At 43.0% G+C, this 20,072-nt stretch overlaps 1 protein-coding gene across 9 annotated transcripts in view; it reads left to right on the top strand.

Annotated features, from left to right (window-relative positions):
* The window catches only part of MSI2 (musashi RNA binding protein 2), a 539,650-nt gene extending 519,805 nt beyond the window's left edge, over window positions 1-19,845 (top strand). For 4 of the 9 annotated variants that reach the window (XM_020991907.2, XM_020991912.2, XM_020991909.2 and 1 more), the window contains 3 exons: window positions 8,813-9,021; window positions 10,636-10,708; window positions 14,418-19,845. In XM_020991907.2, coding sequence (XP_020847566.1) covers window positions 8,813-9,021; window positions 10,636-10,677 — 251 coding nt within the window. In that variant the 3' untranslated portion in view covers window positions 10,678-10,708; window positions 14,418-19,845. The remainder of the gene's footprint in view (window positions 1-8,812; window positions 9,022-10,635; window positions 10,709-14,417) is intronic. The other 5 variants (XM_020991911.2, XM_020991915.2, XM_020991916.2 and 2 more) reach the window with 2 other exon arrangements.
* Window positions 19,846-20,072: the final 227 nt, after the last annotated feature.

Below are 20,072 nucleotides of genomic sequence, written 5' to 3' on the forward strand. Positions count from 1 at the left end.
AGACCCCTGGGACCAGCTCTTCTGGGAATTTGAAGGGCTCTGTAAACATTCCATCTGCTCTCTCCACCCTTAGGGCCCACCTTTAGGACCTTAGGACTGGATCAAAAAATCCAGTGCATATACCTCAGAATTGCCAATGCCCTCTGAGAGTTTCCCTCCCTCCCCTTTACAGTCTCAGCCTTCAGGCTTTTGCTTACGGTACGCTTATTCTGATCCCCATGGCATTGCTTAAGGAATAGATGGAAATATTCTCAATGCCAGCTGTTTCCAGTTTTAGTGGCAGGATGCCTTCCCCAATCTAACATTACAGCAGCTCTGTCCTTCCAGACTCCTTTATACTGCTGCCCTGCCCCCATTCCCTAATGACTCTCTCAAAACCCAGCACCAAGCAGAGCCAAGTACAGATAGTTGCCACATGATTTCCTCTAAAACCCTAGCGTGAGAAGAGACCTTGAGATGACCATCTGGTCTGGCACTCCCGCGTTGGACAAATCAATGTGAAACCTCCCAGAACAGATGTATGGCCTTCTCTCAGGTCTTCAGGGGCAAGGGCTCTGCTCTACCACCATTGTCTTTGATCATCCACTTGAATGTTTTATCTCCTAATGGGTAAGAAGTCCATTCTTATGTCCCTTGTAAAACCTTCCTATTTTAAATTTAAGTCTATATCTGCTCAGTTTGTTCCCAGCAAACATGGGACATGATTGGTCATCATTGTCTCCAGTCAAACTTGTCATAGATTTCCAAACCAGTAGTACTTTCCAAAAGCCTACTGAACCAATGGGTTTCTTCTCATGGAAGGTCTTCAGGTAAAGGCTGGGTGGCCACTAGCTGGGGACATTGAGGAGGGGAAGCTGGGGTCCCTTCCAGCTCTGTGATTCTTCACCTTAAAGATACAGATTATCTATCATACCTTTATCAAAATGAGGTTGATGGATGAGACTGCTCAATCGACAGGTATTTATTATGTGCCTACAATGTGTCAGGCCATGGGGGTATGACTACAAAGAATAAAAACAATACCTGCTAGCAAGGAATTTACATTCTAAGATCTCTCTTAAGGAAAGTAAGACAGAGGGGTGGACCTTGGGTTCACACTGCTTGAGAAAAAGGATCATTCTTTCATATGGGGTGGAAGCTGTGGCCTTCAGAGCCATATCAGAGTCAGGGTCACACAGGGAATGAGTTGGAGAGTTAGATCAGGAACTAATCATTGAGATAGGCTCATTGATGAGGACATGAAGGAGGCAGAAGAAACAGACGACTGACTTTGTAGTTAGAGTCAGGCAATTAATTTAGTCTCGTGTTTATACAAAAGTAATCGATTTTGTGCACTGATAAAAGACCCCCCCAAAAAAAAAAGGAAAAAAAAAGCCCCATGTATTATAATATTGTAATAAAAATCAGCTTTATTTCTTCAACTTTTTGCTTCACAAAATCATGACAGTCCCTCCCTTTTTGGTTTGTTTTTGCCTTTGAAGGAAGCCCCAGTCCATTCTTAAGGGGGCACCTGGTATTCCTTGTGAAGTCCTGAATCTATTCTAAGCTCCTTTCCCCCAGGAAGTTCACAGTTAAATTCAGTACACAGTCAGTCCTCCGCAGCTGCTGGCAATGAACCGTAGGAGAGGTGTTCTCTGACACAGCGAGGTAACATGCACAGTATGTTGGACCTGAATTCAAATCCAGCCCTCAGACACTTTGTACATATGTGACCCTGGGGCACATCACTTAACCTCTGTCTACCTCAGTTTCCTCATTTGTAAAATGTGGATGATAATAGCACGTACTTCACAAGGTGGTTGTGAGGATCAGATGAGACAGCATGGAAAGCGCTCTGCAAACCTTGTGCACATGATTGTTGTTTCTGAGTCATTCCAGTCATGTCCGACTCTTGGTGACCCCATCTGGGGTCTTCTTGGCAAAGATGCTGGAGTGGTTTGCCATTCCTTCTCTAGCTCATTTTACAGATGAGGAAACTGAGGCAAGCAGGGTTAAGTGACTTGCCCAAGGTCACATAGCTAGTAAGTGTCTGAGGCTGGATTTGAACTCATGAGGATGTCTTTTTGATTCTGAGCCCAGTGTTCTATTCACTGTGCACACACACACACACACACACATACACACACACAGAGAGACACTCACACACACTCACTCATTATCATTTGGTTTTAAATACTTTTTGGGTGTACCTTATTTTACATAGAGATTATCAAAAATATCTGTAAAGCTCATAGCACATTGCCCAGTACATACAAGATACTTAAATGCTTTTTCTTTTCTTTCTTTTCCTTCCTTCCTGAGACTCTCAGAATGTCAGAGCTAAAAGGGACCTTAGAAATCATTTTGTCTAACCCTCTCATGTTACAGAAGTTAGTAGACCTTTTATTTTTGAAAATACAATCCTTTCCAGAGCTGCTCTCCCATTATTCCTAATTTAGCTTTATAGGACATTGGTATAGAGCACATAAGATCCTCCGCTTTCTCCCACTTTCATTCTTCCAAAGAGCTAGTAACTGATTAGAGGCAGCTAGGTGGAGCAGTGGGTAGAGCACCGGGCCTGGAGTCAGGAAGACCTGAGCTCAAATCTGGCCTTAGACACTAGTTGTGGGACCCTGGGCAAGCCACTTAACCCTGTTTGCCTCACTTTCCTCATCTATAAAATGAGCTGGAGAAGGAAATGGCAAACCGCTCCAGCATCTTTGCCAAGAAAACCCCAGACGGGGTCACAAAGAGTTGGACTGGACTAGCAATGGGGGCTTGGTAGGAACCTGGTCAGTGTAAATAATCACCCTCTAATTGACGTGACTCTAAAATGTGGGTTTTCACATAGAAGGTTTTCTTAAAACTAAGCCTGCCCACATCTTTAGTGAGTAACAGGTCTACCAGCCTGATTATTCTTTGCTTAACTTACGATACAGCGTTCATTCCCTGGTCCCACACTGGCTGAATATCGAAGACCCAGAGGCATGGCAGGGCTTGGCCAGAAGTCAGCTAGGGTAAAAGTTACACTATGATGATGGAGAACTGTCGTTCTGCCCACTAGGAGAAGAGTAACCCAGCTGTCTTTGAACCCCTAGATTCAGACAGTCTCCCAGTGCCTCAGTGAAAACTAGAAGGGATTGCAGGATACTGTTCCCTCTCCAAAATCAGAATCCAGTTTATAAATCTCGGCACAGCTAGTGCCCCACTGCACCTGACCTTGCTCAGTCCCTGATTCTGGCCCATCTGCCTCTAGAATGTGAGTTTGAAAAATAATAATAATAGCATTTTACAGCTCTTTAAAATTTAGAAAGTGATTGACCTAAGTTACATCACCAGTCAACCATTTCCACCTCAGGTTTCTTGATCCCTCCACATCCCCCTCCAGCCCCACCATGAATAACTGAAGAAACTTTGGAACTTTAGACTGTAAGCTTCCTAAAGGCAAGGACCTTGGCTCTATTGACATTCTTTTAAAGGTTCCTCCCCAGCTGGCTGCTTTCTGAAAGTCTAGGCACATCATGACCTCCCTTTCTCCCCATTTCTGTTTATACAATAATGGCAGGAGGTGCAGAGACCCCAGGGAGCCAGTTTTCAGGTAGTCAGCTCTGTGTTCAGTCTGTAGTGTTAAATTGACTTTCAGTGAAAAGAAAATTACCTTGTTTTTAATGCATCTCCACCATGGGAATGAACAGAGGCTGACACTGTTTTTTATGGAGAAAAGTGGCTGTGCCCAATTTTTTCTCTTTTATTAAACAGGGTAAATTGTATTCATTTTAGAAGAGGGCTTTTTTTCTTAAAGCAGCATGGGTTTTCCCCAACTGTATCTCTGGGGGGCATTGTCAAGGCAAGTTAAGTCAACAGGCATTTACTAAGTACCTACTGTGTGCTGGGCACTGGTGATACAAAGAAAGGCAAAAATAACTTTGTAGTGGCTTTTGGAGCTGAAAGAAGAAATATATTTTCTATCCAAGGAGAAGTAAAAAGAGGGTAGGTCCATCATTTGCTACTTGCGTTACACTGGGATCTAACTTCTCTAGGCCTTTTCCTTCATTGTAAATTGGGGGAGTAGAATTAAAAGACTTCTGTCCCTTCCAGCTCCAAATCTTTGATGATGGAGTGAAGGAATTCACTGCCAGACATCTTATGGTTCTGTAAAGGTTATGAGCCCCTCTCCCAGCTGCCTGAAGAATTCAGGGTTCCATTCCCTGCCTTCTCCTGGGAAAGCAGGGGAAAGGTTAGAACGATATGAGAGCCAGGCTGGCTGCAGTTGGACCAAATTCCTTTGAAGCAGTCTTGGTAAAAATAATAATTGTACCTCATATTTACATAGTCCTTTACTTAGGGGCTTAGAAAGTTGTGTAGGCCAGTGGTGTCAAACTCATATAGATATGGAGCCCACTAAACTAAACCATGGGCAGCTAGGTGATGCAGTGGATAGAGTACTGGGCTGGGAACCAAGAAGGCTCATCTTCCTGAGTTCAAATCCAGCCTCAGACACTTACTAGCTGTGTGACCCAGGGCAAGTCACTTAACCCTGTTGACTTCAGTTTCCTCATCTGTAGAAGTGAGCTAGAGAAGGCAGTGGCAAAGCACTCCAGTATCTTTGCCAAGAAAACCCCAAATGGGGCCACAGAGAGTTAGATACGACTGAACACCACCACCATTATAACTGTCAAGTTCTACTTGGATACCAACTTTGTCATCTCATGCTATCCCCACCAGGTTTATGTCCTTTGAAAATTCATACTCTAAGTGATTAAAATAATGAACAGAGCATGGTCAAGGACAGGTAGGTGGCACAGTGGATAGAGCACTGGACCTGGAGTCAGGAAAACATGCTTTCAAATCCAGCCTGACACTTACTAGTTATTCCCTGGGCAAGTCACTTAATCTCTCTCTGCCTCAGTTTCCTCATCTGTAAAATGGCAAACTAAACCATACATAAGGATGCCTATGAACTGTATGTTTACTTAGATAACCTCATATTAACGTATTTGTGTTTTGTTGTATCTTAATTTTGTTACTTACTTCCCAATTACATTTCAATATGGATTAGGCTGCATTCTAGAGCTTTGTGGGCTGCATGTTTGACACCTTTGACCTAGAACACTGACAGGTTGAGGATCTTGAACCCAGGTCTTTCCAGGCTTCAAGCCTCCTCTCAATCCACTACTCCATGCTGCCTCAATAAAATGTTTTGAAGTTGGCAAATACCGTTTGCATATTCTCTTACCTGAGAATCATAAAAGCCCTGTGAAGTTGATAATAGAGATAAAATTATCACCATTTAAACGGAGGCACATAGAAGTCAAGTAACTTGCCTGTCATCCCAAAGCCAGCCAATAAGCATTTATTAAACACTTACTGTATACCAAGGCACTGTGCTAAGCACTAAGGATGCAAAGAACAGCATCCATTCGGGGAGACAATATACAAACGACTATTTACATATGAGATATAGACAGATATATGGAAGGCAGTGTCAGAGGGGAGGCACTAAGAAAGAGGGAAACTGAGAAAGGCCAGCCATAGAAAAGGGGATGTGAGCCGAGTCTTGGGGGAAGCCAGAAGGCAGAGATGAGATGGAAGAGCATTCTAGCCATAAGGCAAGTGATGGAATATAGTATATAAGGAACAGCAAGAAAACAAGTGAGACTGGATTGTAGACTACATGGATAAACCCAGGTTTCTTGTTTTGGGTTTGTTTTATTTTGTTGTTATTGTTTTTAAACTCTCGGGTCTAACTATTAATCTGCAACATCTCACTGCAGGCTTGCTTGGAGCCTGGAGGATTGATGGGGCAGGGGGGCGACATGGGTGTAATTGGAACATAACCGTGCGGTCTTTCTCCCGACATCTGTCAAGGCTGATTTTAGGGAGACTTTGTGGGAATGCTGTACCCTTTCTCCGAAGCTTCCCAAGCATTTCCCCTACCAAGGAGGAAAGCATGGCGGTTGGAGGGGGAAGAGGGAGGAGATGGTAAATAGGGTGCTTTAGGAAATGAGCTCTCTATTTTGAGTATCCCCTCCCAATCCCGTCTGGTCCTACCCCAAACCTTCATGGGTTTACTGTGGTGAGAAAAAAGGAGAGCTACTTCTCCTCTCTCTATTCCCCCTCCCCTCCCAGCAGGGAACAGGACTGGCCAGTTCCATTGCACAAATCTCCCTGGATGGATTGGGAGGCAAAAAAACCATTTTCATTTTCTGAAGCCCAGAAGAAAAAAGTATGTTAGACCAAGATAATGCAGCCTTTGGAATATCTCAGCTTTATGTTTGCCCCCTTGAGTGAGGAGCCAAATGTTATCTCTAAGTTTAATCTTTTATATTCAAAAATCCCAGGCTCCTTTGTCGGCCAGTACATTTTTTTTTTTCCAAAATAATCTCTCCATTTGCTTTGGGCCTTTGTGATTTTGCTTCTTTTTCTTCTCTTTCTTTTTCTTGAGTATTTAACCTATTCTTTCCTTTGGCCAATTTATTCATTTCCCCAAAGGGGTCCTATTATAGACCCTCTTATTTGAGGGACCAGGGGAGGCAGCTAATTTATAATTCACATCATTCTGCCTTACTGTGACCTTGGACAAGTCACTTCCTGCCATTGGGCCTCTGTTTCCTCCTCTGTAAAACAAGGGAGTTGGACCAGGTGAGCCCTAAAATTCTTTCTGGCTCTCCTGTCTTCTGTTATATACCAGTACCCCCACCCCACAGCCCAGACAGGTTTCCTCCATTATTCCCATCACTTTGAGTTGTCCTGATAGCTCCTGCCTCCAAACCTAGTTTGGCTAGTCTGGATCACCGTTTCCTCCCCATCTCCACCTCGAAGATTGAGTAGAAATGTGTTTGCCTCTCAAGTCTCATCGGCAATAGACTCCTCCAGCCCTGAGAGGCCAAAGGGAGGGAGGCAGGATTTAGGGATGGCCCCAAACCATATTCTCCCAAAGGGTGGTCCACTTGGAGTTTTCTTTTTCTTTTCTGATTGCTAATGCCTTCCAACAAGGTAGTGAACCAGAGAGGGGGCAAGTCAAGTTGTGCCAGGAACTGCATTAAGTGCTGGGGATACAAAGAAAGGGGGAGAAACCAACCCCTGCCTTCAAGGAACCCCCAATCCAAGATAACCATTTCTGGAAAGTTTTTTTCTTTTCTTAGAGTTGAAGGAAGTAGCAAAAGGGAGACAGGTGTGAACCAGAGATCTGTGTTCCTATGACCCTTTATGAGATGAGCCTTCTATTCTTCCTTCCGCAGGCTAGGGGGTGTGACAGTGCCCTCCCTAGGCTCACCCCATTCCTTTGCCCTTCCCTCCACCCCCCCAAAAAAAGCAGTGGGAAATTTATTTATTGGGAATTGGAGATATGGGGTAAGGGAGGGGCCAGACAACTGGGTGGGGTGGGGTATCTGGAGTGAAGGGGACTGGAGGCAAAGAGGAGGGTATAGCTATTGTCTTCAGTTGTCTTCCTTCCACCCCACCTACCTGACCACTGTCATCCACAGGATAGCAAGACCTCAGCCCCCTGGCATCTCTGTAAGCAAAGGTATATTCTGAGCTCGCTGTCTCTCAATCTCTCTCTCTCTCTCTCTCTCTCTCTCTCTCAATCTCTCTCTCTCTCTCTCTCTCTCTCTCTCTCTCTCTCTCTCTCTCTCTCTCTCTCTCTCTCTCTCTCTCCCTCCCTCCCTCTCTCCCTTTCTCCTTCTCTCTCTTTCTCTCTCTCTCTGTCCCTCCCCCCCCCTTCCTCCCATCCTTGTTGACATATCCTACATCCAGGGGTGATTATGAGAAACCAGTCATTTAGATATAACATGCTTCAGCTCTGAACTGCTTCGCTTAGTACCCTCTGTATTCACACTTCTCTCTCTTCTTCTTTAAAAAAAAAAAAAGAAAACAAAAGGGAAAAAAAGCAATCCCCCTTTTCCTTCTACCTAAGGAGGTGAGTGTGTGGGTGCCTTACAGAATCTTTGACTCCTCTGCTTTGTTCCCAGCCCCCAGGCCTCCTCTCCCCATCCCCTCCATCCCCTGCTCTCCACACCTGAAGGAACTCCTTTGCTGTCATCATTACTGTTATTTTAAGACTCCCAAACTTTCCATGACATACCACATCCTCTGACCACGTTTCAGTATCCAAAAAACCGTTCATGCAGTGCTGGAAATGGTGGGGAGGGGGGAAGAGGGAGAGGAGTGGATTGGGGGTGGGGGCGGGGAAGGAGGTGGGTGAGAGATCTTTTTTTGTGTGTGTCTTTTTTTAATGCAGTATATCATCTAATGGATCCAAAACAAAAAAACACAACCAAAAAAATCCCCCCCAAATATCCACCCCCTCCCAAGATGTTTTTTTTTTCTGGACACAATTTGCTTTCTTTGCTGTCCGTTTTAATATCAATATTAACACAATGTGTAGTCTAAAACTAGTTCCTTTGTAGTTTGCATGGGATGTGAATGCTGTCTCAACGTGCCCAGATTTAGAACAAGAATGCATGAGCATCAACTCAGATGTGGAATAATATTTCTCTCTTTATACATATATATTTATATATTTATCTCTCCTACATATCTCTTTATCTATTTCTCTCTATTGTGATAATTCGGTGGGCAGCGAGCACCTCCAGTTGGTTGCAATAGTGTGTTGAATGATTGTTTTTTATTATCTTTATATTTTTGGAGCTCTGAGCTTCTTAGTAGTAGCCTGGGCTGACTATTCTTGAGTCCCTGCTGATGTTATCGCATGGCCTTGGTTGAGTGTTAGAAGTTGGGCCTCAGCTGTATTTCTCGAGTGTTTGGCTTGTAATGAACGGTGCATGCCTGGCTTCTGGCCTCATACCCAGCTTTATTCTCTGCACACCAGTCCTGAATAGCTACAGTGCTCAACCGAATTTTGGCGCGCCCGCTTCCCCGGCAGGCTCCAACCCAGCGCGGCCAGGAGGCTTCCCTGGGGCCAACAGCCCAGGACCCGTCGCTGACCTCTACGGCCCAGCAAGCCAGGACTCCGGAGTGGGGAATTATATAGGTGCAGCCAGCCCACAGCCGGGCTCGGGCTTCAGCCATGGAATAGCTGTAAGTATTTGGCTTTTTTTCTCCCACCCCTTCCTTCTCTCCACTCATCCTCCCCAACCTCTTTTGGCTGGGAGGGAGGGTGTATTGAAAGGATCTAAGGTAGGGAGGGGGTGGAGCCAGTGGGATGTCCCTATGGGATACCGAACTGGGGGAGTTTTCCTTTCCCCACCCCGGAGCAAGGAGCCTTTAAGAAACCCACCCCTCCACGTCTTATCTCTCCACTGGTTATCCAAGTTGGAAGCTCACCCTTATGGCCTGCTCTTCCAGGGCAGCATCTTAGACCTGTAGAGTCCCCATGCACCCCCCTGGCCTGCTTCACCCTGGGGTTATAGTTGGTGAAAGGCCCAGGGGAGGGATGTCTGGGGCAGGAGGGCTAGAGGGTGGTGACAGAAACCATGGCCTGCTTGTTTTCAAAGGTTTTTTTTTTTACAGTATCCAGGGGCCCCCTCAAGTTCTTTAGAAACAAAAGCCTCCAGGAAGCCAAATGCATTTGCTATTTATGATGCTCTGTGGTTCTATAATCTAACTAATACAAGCAATGGAAATTTGCTTAACAAATTTGCATGCTGTTTTCAGATTGTATTGTCCTTCCCCTGCACTCCCCGTGTGTGTAAGCATGAATGTGTCTGAGCCCGCTCAATTACTGTCCCTGTGTCCCCTTTTGTCCCTTTTAGAGACAAAACTTTATAGTTCCCCCCCCAAAAAAAAGAAAAATTCAGCAAGATAGAGAAATGACTGGAGCCCCAGGTAACATCTGCAACAAAATCTGGGACTCACTGGGTGAAGTAGGCAGATATTATTGGAGAAATTGGGCTGAAGAAGGTGGGAGGGAGACAGGGTTTGGGGAACCAGAGCCTGGGGTAGACCTGTTCCCTTTTAGTGTGAGAATCACCTTCCCATGAAGGAAGACTTCCAGTCTTGACCCTTTACCTCTGGGTCCACTTTCAATTCCCATCTTAATGTCACTTAGGTAACTTGGAGCAGTAGTGCCATCAGATAAGATCATCAATTTAGATGACCAGCTCTCAATGCCACCTATCTCCCCAATTCTACCTCAAGAAAAAGAGGTCTGTTTGTTCTTGAAAACTTAAGTGTTTGGACTTCTTCATAGACCTGCTTTTAAAAAAAAAATCACCACACCACTTGCCAGTTTTTCAGTTCTGTGGCATCTTAAACCCCAGACAGAACCTCTAGGGCCACGGAAGAAGGTAGCCATCACCCGTAGCTTATAAGGTACTGGCCAGAATCCACAGCCAGCCAACCTCTCTAGCCTCCCTATCTCTGATCACAGTCCCACTTCCAAATTAGGCTCTCAACTTCTCTCTCTGAAACAGAGCCAATAGTACCTGTAACTTTTATTATTTGGGGACAGGGGTACTCATATTTTCTCCTTCCCCCATTCTCTTTCTAATAAGAATGATGACTTTATCCCAAGTCCCTCAAGGTGCGGTGTCTCCAAATGACACATTCATGCTAGCAACCACAGCTAGTCTTGTTGATACTTCCTTTTCCCAAGAATTTCCCAATCCATTCCAACGTATAGCACCCTGAACAATCTATCTGTTCCAATGTGTAGTGCACTCACTGATGACCTTAACAATTATGCAATTTTAGGGACCTTTGATTGCAACGGCCTTTACAAATGGATACCATTGAGCAGGTGTTCCCATTGCCATCTCACTCTGAGGTATTAAAGTCTCTGCCATATATCTCTGCCTTGCCTGGGAGTGTCCATACATGTATGGGAGCTGAACATACATATAAGGTCACACCCTCTCCTCACTCCCCAACCCCATCCACTCAATGCCTTTCTCTTTTTGGACTTCCTTTCCAAAATCTTTTCTCTCCAGTCAGTTTCAGTCATGCCCCTTTTCTCTTTCTCATTTTCTTCCCCTGCTCCCAATCTTCTCCTTCTCTCTCTCTCTCTCTCTTTCTCTCTCTCTCTCTCTCTCTCTCTCTCTCTCTCTCTCTCTCTCTCTCTCTCTCTCTCTCTCTCTCTCTCTCTCTCTCTCTGTCCCCCTCCTCTCTTCCCTTTTCTGTCTCCATCTACCCTTCCTTTCTCATCACCCTTTTCTTTCTTGAAATGTAATCAAGACTATGGGAAACTGGAAGGAGATCTTGTGCTCAGCCATGTGCCATGGGAGGGTTTGCTGGTTTATAAACACCAGGAGGCAGATCAAGAAAATGGCCCTGCCCAGCTCTCCCCAGGGAGATATCCCTGAGGAGGGTGCAAGTGGTCAGGGACTCCTGTGGCCTGGAGTAGGGTAAGTCCCCTTCTTCAGTTTCTGGAGTCTTTCCAGTGTTCAAAGAGAATTGAACCAATGAGAATTCTACAGTTAAAAAACTGAACTTAGTGTTTTAGTGAAAAGAAAACACTTTTTGCCTATAACTGGTGAGCAATTATCCAGATTAGAGTACTAAAACCTGAGCAAATTAAATTAACGACATCACCTGCCTAACATGGGTTGGGATCACTGCCAGTTTCCTAACCTTTTTAACTGAGCTCAAGTTAATTAAACATTTTTTTGAATCGTGCAAAGGTTGGGGTGGGGGGAGAACAGTGAGGGAACTTCCTGCCATCTTCACATTTGAGAGTAAATATTCGTCACTCTTAGGAAGATATCACTGAAGAGAACTAAGGCTTCTTCCTGTGAAACCACCAAAGGTGTTTTCTGCTGGCATATTAGTTTAGGGATTTGAAGTATGCTAATTACACGTACCTCCCTCTTCAGGGTGGAAGAGTATAATAGTGGAGTACAATTCTGAGCAACTCTTTCCTGCAGCTCGTGATGTGTATGAGGGTTTGATGGAGTGTGAGAGGAGGCTAGAGGAATGGCCCTCTATTATTTTGGCAGAATACCATAGTAGACATGAAGGGAGGAATGTGGTTATCTGGCAACAAATTCTCTAAAGTCCCTTCCAACTCTAAATCTTATGATTCTATGAACTTGCCATTGAGTTGGCCCCCCTGTCTAATGTTTTTTGGGGTTATGAGTTGTAGGGAGAACCAGTCTCTGATTCTCAGCTCCAAAGGATAGATTTGCATTCCTTAAGGCGGGATGCAAAAGCTTCTTCCATTCTGCCTTTATAACATCTCCCATGGCTAGCCACTGAATGGGGCCGCGGTATAAGATGGGTATTTAAATGCCCAGACAAGTGACTTGACAAAATGCCTTTCATTCAGCTAGGTGGTTCAGTGGATAGAGCATTGGCCCTGCAGTTAGAAGGACCTGAGTGCAAATCTGGCTTCAGATACTTACTAGTTGTGTGACCCTGGGCAAGTCACTCAACCCTGATTGCCACCTCAGAAAAAATGCTTTCCCTTTATTACATCTGCCCTCATGTTTTGGCACAAATATCACTTCAGCAACCTGCATGGTGTCCCACTGGGAAGACGGGCAAAGTGGACAATTGTATAGTAGAAAAGAGCTTTGACTCTGCTGTTAAGATGAGTTGTTTGTATCTTAGCTCTTCTTCTTAGGGAAGTAACTTAACCTCTCTGGGCCTCAGTTTCCTCATCTGTAGAATGAGGAGGTTGGACAAGGTGGTATCAGAGGTCCCTTCTAGCTCTGGATCTTTGATCCTGTGAAAAGTATTGCCATTTTTGCAGGTGGGGAAAACTAAGGCACAGAGTGGCAAAGGACACACAATCGACAAAAGAAACACCAGCAATCCACCCTGAAGACCCTATGGGACTTGTGCAGATCTGGAGGACAGAGCCTCAGAGTGGCAAGCTGAGCTTAGGAGAATTTCTGAGGCTTTCTGATGTTAGCACTCAGGGGTGGGGGGTAGCAGATATGTGGCCAGATCAAGCTTATTCTTTGAGAAGAGTATCAGACAGAGAGGGGGGAAGGTTAACAAAGTCATGTCAACTAATCCAGCTGCCCATGTGCCCCCCCCTTTTAATCAAGTGAATAATATGTCTGAGTTTCCCCCTACCCACCATGTGAGTCCTGACACATTCATTGCCAGACTGAGCCCAAGGCTATTAACTGTGTGAAGAGCTGCTCGCAACTAATTAAGACTGATTTAGGGGCAGAGGAAGAGAGGCAGTCACAGGAGATTGAGGAGAGGAACCATGTGGCTGAGAGGCCTTGTTGTCTCAGATTATTTCAAGCCTTTGTGGAGTCAGAGGAGGGCAGGACCAGACCTTCCTTAATCAGGCTGGGCCAGATAGCAGCAGCCAATATCGCTGTTTGTTCTCCCAAAAAGGGATGAGGCAGCATTCCATATCCAGCCATTCCTTCACCCTCCTCCAGGTTGCCCATAGCACCTTATTGCTTTTTAGGGGCATCTCATCCTTGGTGAATATCTCTCAGAGCCCATCCTCTTTTGGTGACAAATTTTCCTCCCAGGGAAGAGTGGTGAAATCTGGGAGAAATGTAGAGCCTGGAAGGTGTGGGGGCAGGAGGGAAAAGAGAGGAACCCCAAAGAATGAACTGGACAGCAAAAGACTAGGAGGTATTACAGGCAGGTCACAAGTCTTAGGACTAAAACAGTGGCTAGCTTTTAGCACCATCTGTACAAGGCAGGGAGGTGGTCTAGATTTCAGCAAATGGCCCAAAACAGGGAAGAACAATTAGCAAGTCTACAAACCATGATTCTGTTTCTGCTACTATAGACAAAGCTCAAAGAAATTCCTTTTGGGTGTTGTGAGCTTGGCACCCTCACATGAAACATAGCTCTTATGAAATTCAAATATGCTGGTGGCTGCAAACATTTTCATTATTTAGACACACATCTAGCTTTAGAAATAGACATAGATGCAGAAACCATTAGTGGGTGTGTTTCTTCTTCCTTTTATGTAGGCATCGCATATAGATTCAGAGAGACCCTGATTTACATGTAGCATGTTCATATTTCATGGATTGTAACTACCTTCCTTTGCTTCATCACTGAAGACAGCCAGACTTGTATAAAACACACCCTTTGAATCAGGCCAGCAAGAGTATCCCACATCCCCGCCCTCAAGTCCAGGTCCAGTGTAGAAAAGAGGTTCCTTACTTGTGAGCTTAGGGCAGCCGGAGGATGGTGGTGAGGGGTATTGACTGATTGCAGAGGGTGGTCCAATCCAGTCCTATAGTGTCCAGCTGCTATCCAGTGGGCCTCCACATGGTGGTGTGAAGGGGATGGTCCTCAAAATTTGTATAGATTACAAAGGGGTCCTCATACACACAAAAGTTTGAGAACTACTGGCCCAAATGCCTAATTAATTACACACATAAATAGTGACACAAGGCCCATTTCCCTGACACTTCTTGGGTTATTGTAATAAACCACTTTTGAAAGTTCTGTGTGAAAAGTAGCCCACCTACCAGTAACATTTCTCTCCTCCAACCCCCACCCCTCTCTGTGTGTTCCCATTCTGGGTGTGTCTGTGCTCTCCTTTCCAACAGAGCATACCTGGATGTCCAGGCAAGACTGGGCGAAGTTTCTGAGTGGCCCTTTGTTTAGGTGATGTCTTCAGACCTGGACACCTTCAGCCTCACTCCCCACCCCCACCCCCACTGGAGATGGCTCACTTCGGACTGAGGGTTGAATTCAATCTCATCATCTCATGAATCTGCTGTACTATATATGACAACAGCTTTTAAAAATATGTATATAATCCATGATTTTTGTGGGTTTTTTGTTTTTTGTTTTTTTCTTGATAGCTCCCCTTGTCCCATCCTCACCCCCACACCCTTCCTTTTAAATTATCTTTGAATCACACTTGGTAGTGTTTTTGACATAGTCTAGTAGCCTTGTCGCTTTAATATGTAGTTAAAAGCTAACCATAGTATAACTGTTATATTAAGGATTTTACTTTCTTTTTAAAAAAAAGTTTTTTTGGTTGTGATTTTTGGTTCTGTTCCTGCTTCAAGGATGCTGAGATGGTAATGTGACTCTCAACCTTTTGGTGCCCATTCTGAAATTGTATAACTTTTCAGGTGGAATTTTAGCACACTCTGAAATTCGAAGTCGAGAAACGCCGGAGCGGGAGTTGGGCATAAAGTTTCTCATCTGCATTTGTAGAAGCGAGATCATAGCTTAACTAACAGGCTCTTTAGCGATTCATTTTTGTGATGTCTCTTTGTTAACCTAAGTATATCTATTTTCGGCAATAAGGTAAGGACGACAACATTTCAGCCGTCCTTCTTTTCTATAAGTGCTTTTTTCTGTTGAAAGAGGTGATATTATAAGATTTTTTGAAATTGTGAATTCTGGAGAAAAAAATAATAAGTGCTGTAAATACAATTCCATTAACTACATAGAAACTATTAAGAAAGAGAAAATGGAAAAAAAAAACTATTTTTGTGAGGGACTTCGTCCCAGGCAGTTTGATGATCCGTGGAAAGAAACAAAAGAGGAAACTAATTTTTTTTTTAAAAAAAAGGTCAATTTTTGAGTTTTAAGGTCTAAGAACAATCAGCTGCCAGGGCTGCCCTTGATGAAGTCAAAAAGAACACAGTTTAGCTCTTTTGTCAGTACATTAGACCTAAGAATTCTACTAGTGTCACACCAGCATACTCACTGCTCCTTTGTACACAGCTTCCAATGAACAGTCTAGTTGTATTTTTTAATTTAAACTATGAAATACTGCTTTTCCCAAGACTTTGAAAAAGATAGCAATGTTAATATTTAACGTATTTAAAGTTCAAAGCACACCTGTTTGGCTGGGGGGAGGGGGGAGGGCATATTTTTTTAGTCATTTAAAAAATTAGATTCGTTTTTATCGTCCAATCATTTCAGCTCCTCCAAGTGTCGCCCAAGATGCTTCCCTCCTTTCTCCCCTTCCTTTCTCTCCCCCTCTCCCAGTCTGGGGCCCTTGGGCCAGGAATGGCTAGTCCTCCATTATTGATACCTTTATCCATTATTCTTTCCATTAACAAATTAGGAAAGCAAACTCTTTATGTTTTTTTTTAATACCTCAGTGCTGCGAGTTATCACCAGAGAGGCTAGGGAAGATTTTTTGTTTTGTTTTGTTTTTAATTTATTGTAGATGTAAACAGAATTAAAACATTTTTAAAAAGTATAAACATCACTGCACTGTGACTGGTGGGAAAAACTGACAATTTCCTGTTTGCACATGTTTAATATTTGGCTGTTATAATATATGGTCCTCAGTTGGGGAAAAGATACTTATGATGAAGGATATTTTTTAATTTAATTTTTTTAATATTGGTAAATAGGCCTGCAACAGCAACTTAGAAAAGTACAACTCAGTAGATGGCATTAAACAACAGCAACACCAACAACATACTGTAGTGTGAATATATTTTTTCTTTTTTTAACGTGATATTGACAAGTTTTATTAATATTTTTTTAAATTGTTACGTTTATAAATTTGGTACTCGAGGCACAGCCAGTATGAGACACTGAATGCGACATTTATTATAAAGAGCTGCTGCACTCCTATTTTTATAAATGTTACTAATGAGTAGACTAACGTAGGCATTCACTAGGCAGGGTAGCGCAAAGGCATCTTCAAGCAAGAGGCGCCATAATGCTGAATGAAAAGGAAGGAAAAAAAAAAGCTTTGGGTTTTTTTTTTCTTTCTCAGTTCTGATTAAGTAAACAAAATGAATCATGCTCTTTGTTTTTCCAACATAACGTTTTAGGGTTGTTGTGGGTTTTGGTTTTGTTTGGGGTTTTTTTGGGGGGGGAGGGGAGGTTCTTTCTTATTTTGGAACAACCAGGTTAAGTATAAAATGCTGGACACTTTTTAAATATTGAGACTTGATCAAGTAATAACGAGTAGATGGTTCTTTAAAAAAAAAACACAAAAAACAAAAACCAACAAAAAAAACCATTAAAAAAGGAAGTCAATTCCCTGTGATTCAATGTCTGTGCCAGGGAATTTTTTATTAATATTTTGTCCATGTTGAGGATGTACTGTACTACCATTTGTTTTCTCTTCATTCCCTGTCACCTCATAGATGATTCTTTGTTGACCATTGTCTGTTAATAATGTATAAAATGGCTATCTTGTAAGCGTGCTGTCCTGATACTAGTGTAGTAACTTTTTTTCTCCTCTTTCTTCTAGTACATATTGGTAGGTGTATTGTAATTAAGGTTAAAAAAAATTAGATGTAGTTATTCAGATTTAGGACCAGTAAGGATAGAACTTTCTCTTATTTAAGAAAACAAAATGCTAATTTTGGGGCAGTTTTTTTTTCTTTTTTAATTGTCTTTTTTAATTTTAAGGTCAATTTTCTTTACTTTTTTTCCTTTATTTTTCTTTTCCTTATTTTTCTTTTTTTTTCTGATCTGATGTGGTTTCAACTAACCAAAGGTCTCACAATGTTAAAATGCTGGCAAACTCCCCAGCATTTTGTAGATTCCCCACCCCCCCCTTAACTTTGAAGGGGTCTGCCATACTACCTTAAATGCTAATGCTAGATATGCAAAACTGGATTTTTTTAATTTATTTTTTAAAAGAGGGAGGCATGGTATATTAAAATGATTTTACTAAGAGAAAAAATATTTTTTTAAGAATGTTCAGAAGAAATTGATAATCTGTGTGAATATGTTTTAGATGTTTATATACCTTTTGAAGAGACCCAGTAGCCCATAGCACAAATCTTGTGGAATCTGATATGTTTCAATGTGGCTACCTAGGTTAAGGTTCTCGTTAGTCCCCCCCGCCCCAATCATCTAGAAGTCCATTTTGAAAGATTTTTGTAAATTATTTTAGCACTGATGTTCAGCCTCGTCTTTGTTTCAGTTAAGCTCAATGGCGACCTGGGAACCACCTTTTATGGGGGAGAATACCATTTGGGCAATCAGTTCTCTCTCTCCCCCAAATTTGGGAAATAGCCACTTGTGTGACATTCTAGCCTCCAGTTGGGCAAGTCACTTCACCACTTTGGACCTCAGTTTCCTCAGCTGTAAAATGAGGAAGTTGGACTAGATGACCCTTCGGGGCCTTTCTAGCTCTACCATGCTGTGGTTCTGTCAGTCTAATTCCATCTGCCCAGGCCCCCAAGAGCACCTTGTCTCCCAATGGAAGGAGCATGGCATTTGCTGGACAGCTCCTGTGCCCCTGTTCCTCTCCCATCCAGAAAGGGCAGTATTTGAGAGGACAGAATCTCTGCTCTTCTCCAGGAGCATTTTGAAAACATGGACAAGCCCAGCCTTCCTCACCTCACCCCACCCCACCCCAACCCAACCCCCATTGGAAAATCAAACAGAGCACATGGCTCCCTCCCTACCCCACCGCCTATTGGCTTGATTCAAACGAAGCCTGACCTGGCCTTTGCATTTCTATCCTTCATAATGTTCGTTTTAATTTGAACTTTGTAGCTTGGACTTTAAGGTAGCATGGCTCTATTGCTGTCCATTTAATTTCTCATCTTACAGCAATCCACAGCCAGTAAATGTTACACACATCTTATTAGACTAGTTCAATCATTGGGTAATTGTTGGTTCTAATGACCTGAAAGGTGTTCAGTTTTTTGTTTTTTGTTTTTTTGGTTTTGGTTTATTGTTTTTCTTTCTTTCTTTCTTTCTTTCTTTCTTTCTTTCTTTCTTTCTTTCTTTTTTTTGTTCTATTTTTGTTTTCTGGCTAGGGAAAAAAATTACCAACCTATTTTGATCTTTAGTGCAAGCGAGGGCTAGGGACTTAGCCTCCACCTCCACCAACCACACTGTTTCATTCTGCCATTCACTTACTTACTGCAGCATAATCAAGAATAAAGCAATATAGTTTACTACATTTTTATTGATGGTCAGCCATGCTTTCTGTATTATATTGCATATGAAATTGTTTACAAAAAAAAAGAACACTAACTCATACTTATCTTTAGTCTATTGGAAATGGCACGCAGGGACAGAGGGAGTTTGAGGAGGGGGGAGAATATTTTTCTTGAATGTGCTTCACAGGCCAAGATATTTTCGCAAGGAAGGGGATAGCAAGGGGAGCAAAAGGGAAGGAGAAGCAGGCACATTGGAGATAGATATACACTGGTGGGTCCTCCTGTCCTCATCCTAATGGCATGAAATACGCAGAACTCAGCTCAGCCCATCTCTTGGGCACAGACACTACATGAGGAGATCTTCTGTAAGTTAAGCAATACTTTAATACTGTAATAAGTTTGTTTTTTTTTTAACCAAATAAATACACACACACACACACACACACAAAACCACCCCATTGGCAGAAGGGCCCTTCATCAAAGCCTTCTGGCCAAAAGCTACCAAACAATCAAAATGGATTGTCTTTGACAGAATTTCATTTTAGATCTGGGGAGCCAAGTCAGGTAGGGGTGGGGGGGGGGGCCGGGCTGGACAGATAAAAAAGCATCAGAGGCCTCTCCCAGCGGCTCTCTGTCACTGTATTCTGTACATACTGTCCCATCCCATGTGGAATCTGTGAGTGTCATACTGAGTATGGTGGGCCAGCAAACCCACTATTCATGGTGTATTGTAAAGTCAAAATTCCATGTGTACTAGGATGCAAGTTGAAGCATTTCATGTGGACATCAATGTATCTAAATAAAACTTTCCCCAGCACTGTGGCTGACCTCACCCTTACTTTTATACTTTAGTATGAAACTGATGAGAACTTTGGTAGTGAGTATTTTTTTTATATATATACATATATATGTATCTATATATATATATATCAAGCATCTTTCAGGTCTTTGTGTGTGGCTTACTTAAAGCCCTGTTGTAAAAACTACTATGTGGATGGCAGTCTCTCACATCTCAGATGTGGAAAGTATAATTTTATATTTGTATTTTCAAATAAATAAGTTTGTGAAAGGTTTCCATCCTCTACTGTGGTCCAGAAATCAATGTGTTTGTCTGACAAAAAAATAAAATAAAATAAACTGTTTTGAACAGAGGCGTTTGGTACTTTTTTTTTCTTTCCAGGGAATCAGCTGGCATTCTGTCTCTGAGGCCTTGGGGGAGAGGGAGGAGCAGATGGGGGGGGGGGGGGGAGAAGTGGGTGAGTTAAATCAACAGGTTCCTTTGTACCCTTCTAGAGGTTCTAGACCTGTTCTAGGTCATTGGGAGCCTGAGTAAGGGAGGCCTATTCCTGTCCTCAAGGAGTTTCCATTCTTTTT

Source organism: Phascolarctos cinereus, unplaced genomic scaffold (assembly GCF_003287225.1).
Source record: "Phascolarctos cinereus isolate Bilbo 61053 unplaced genomic scaffold, phaCin_HiC Scaffold_5;HRSCAF=322, whole genome shotgun sequence".
NCBI lineage: Eukaryota > Metazoa > Chordata > Mammalia > Diprotodontia > Phascolarctidae > Phascolarctos > Phascolarctos cinereus.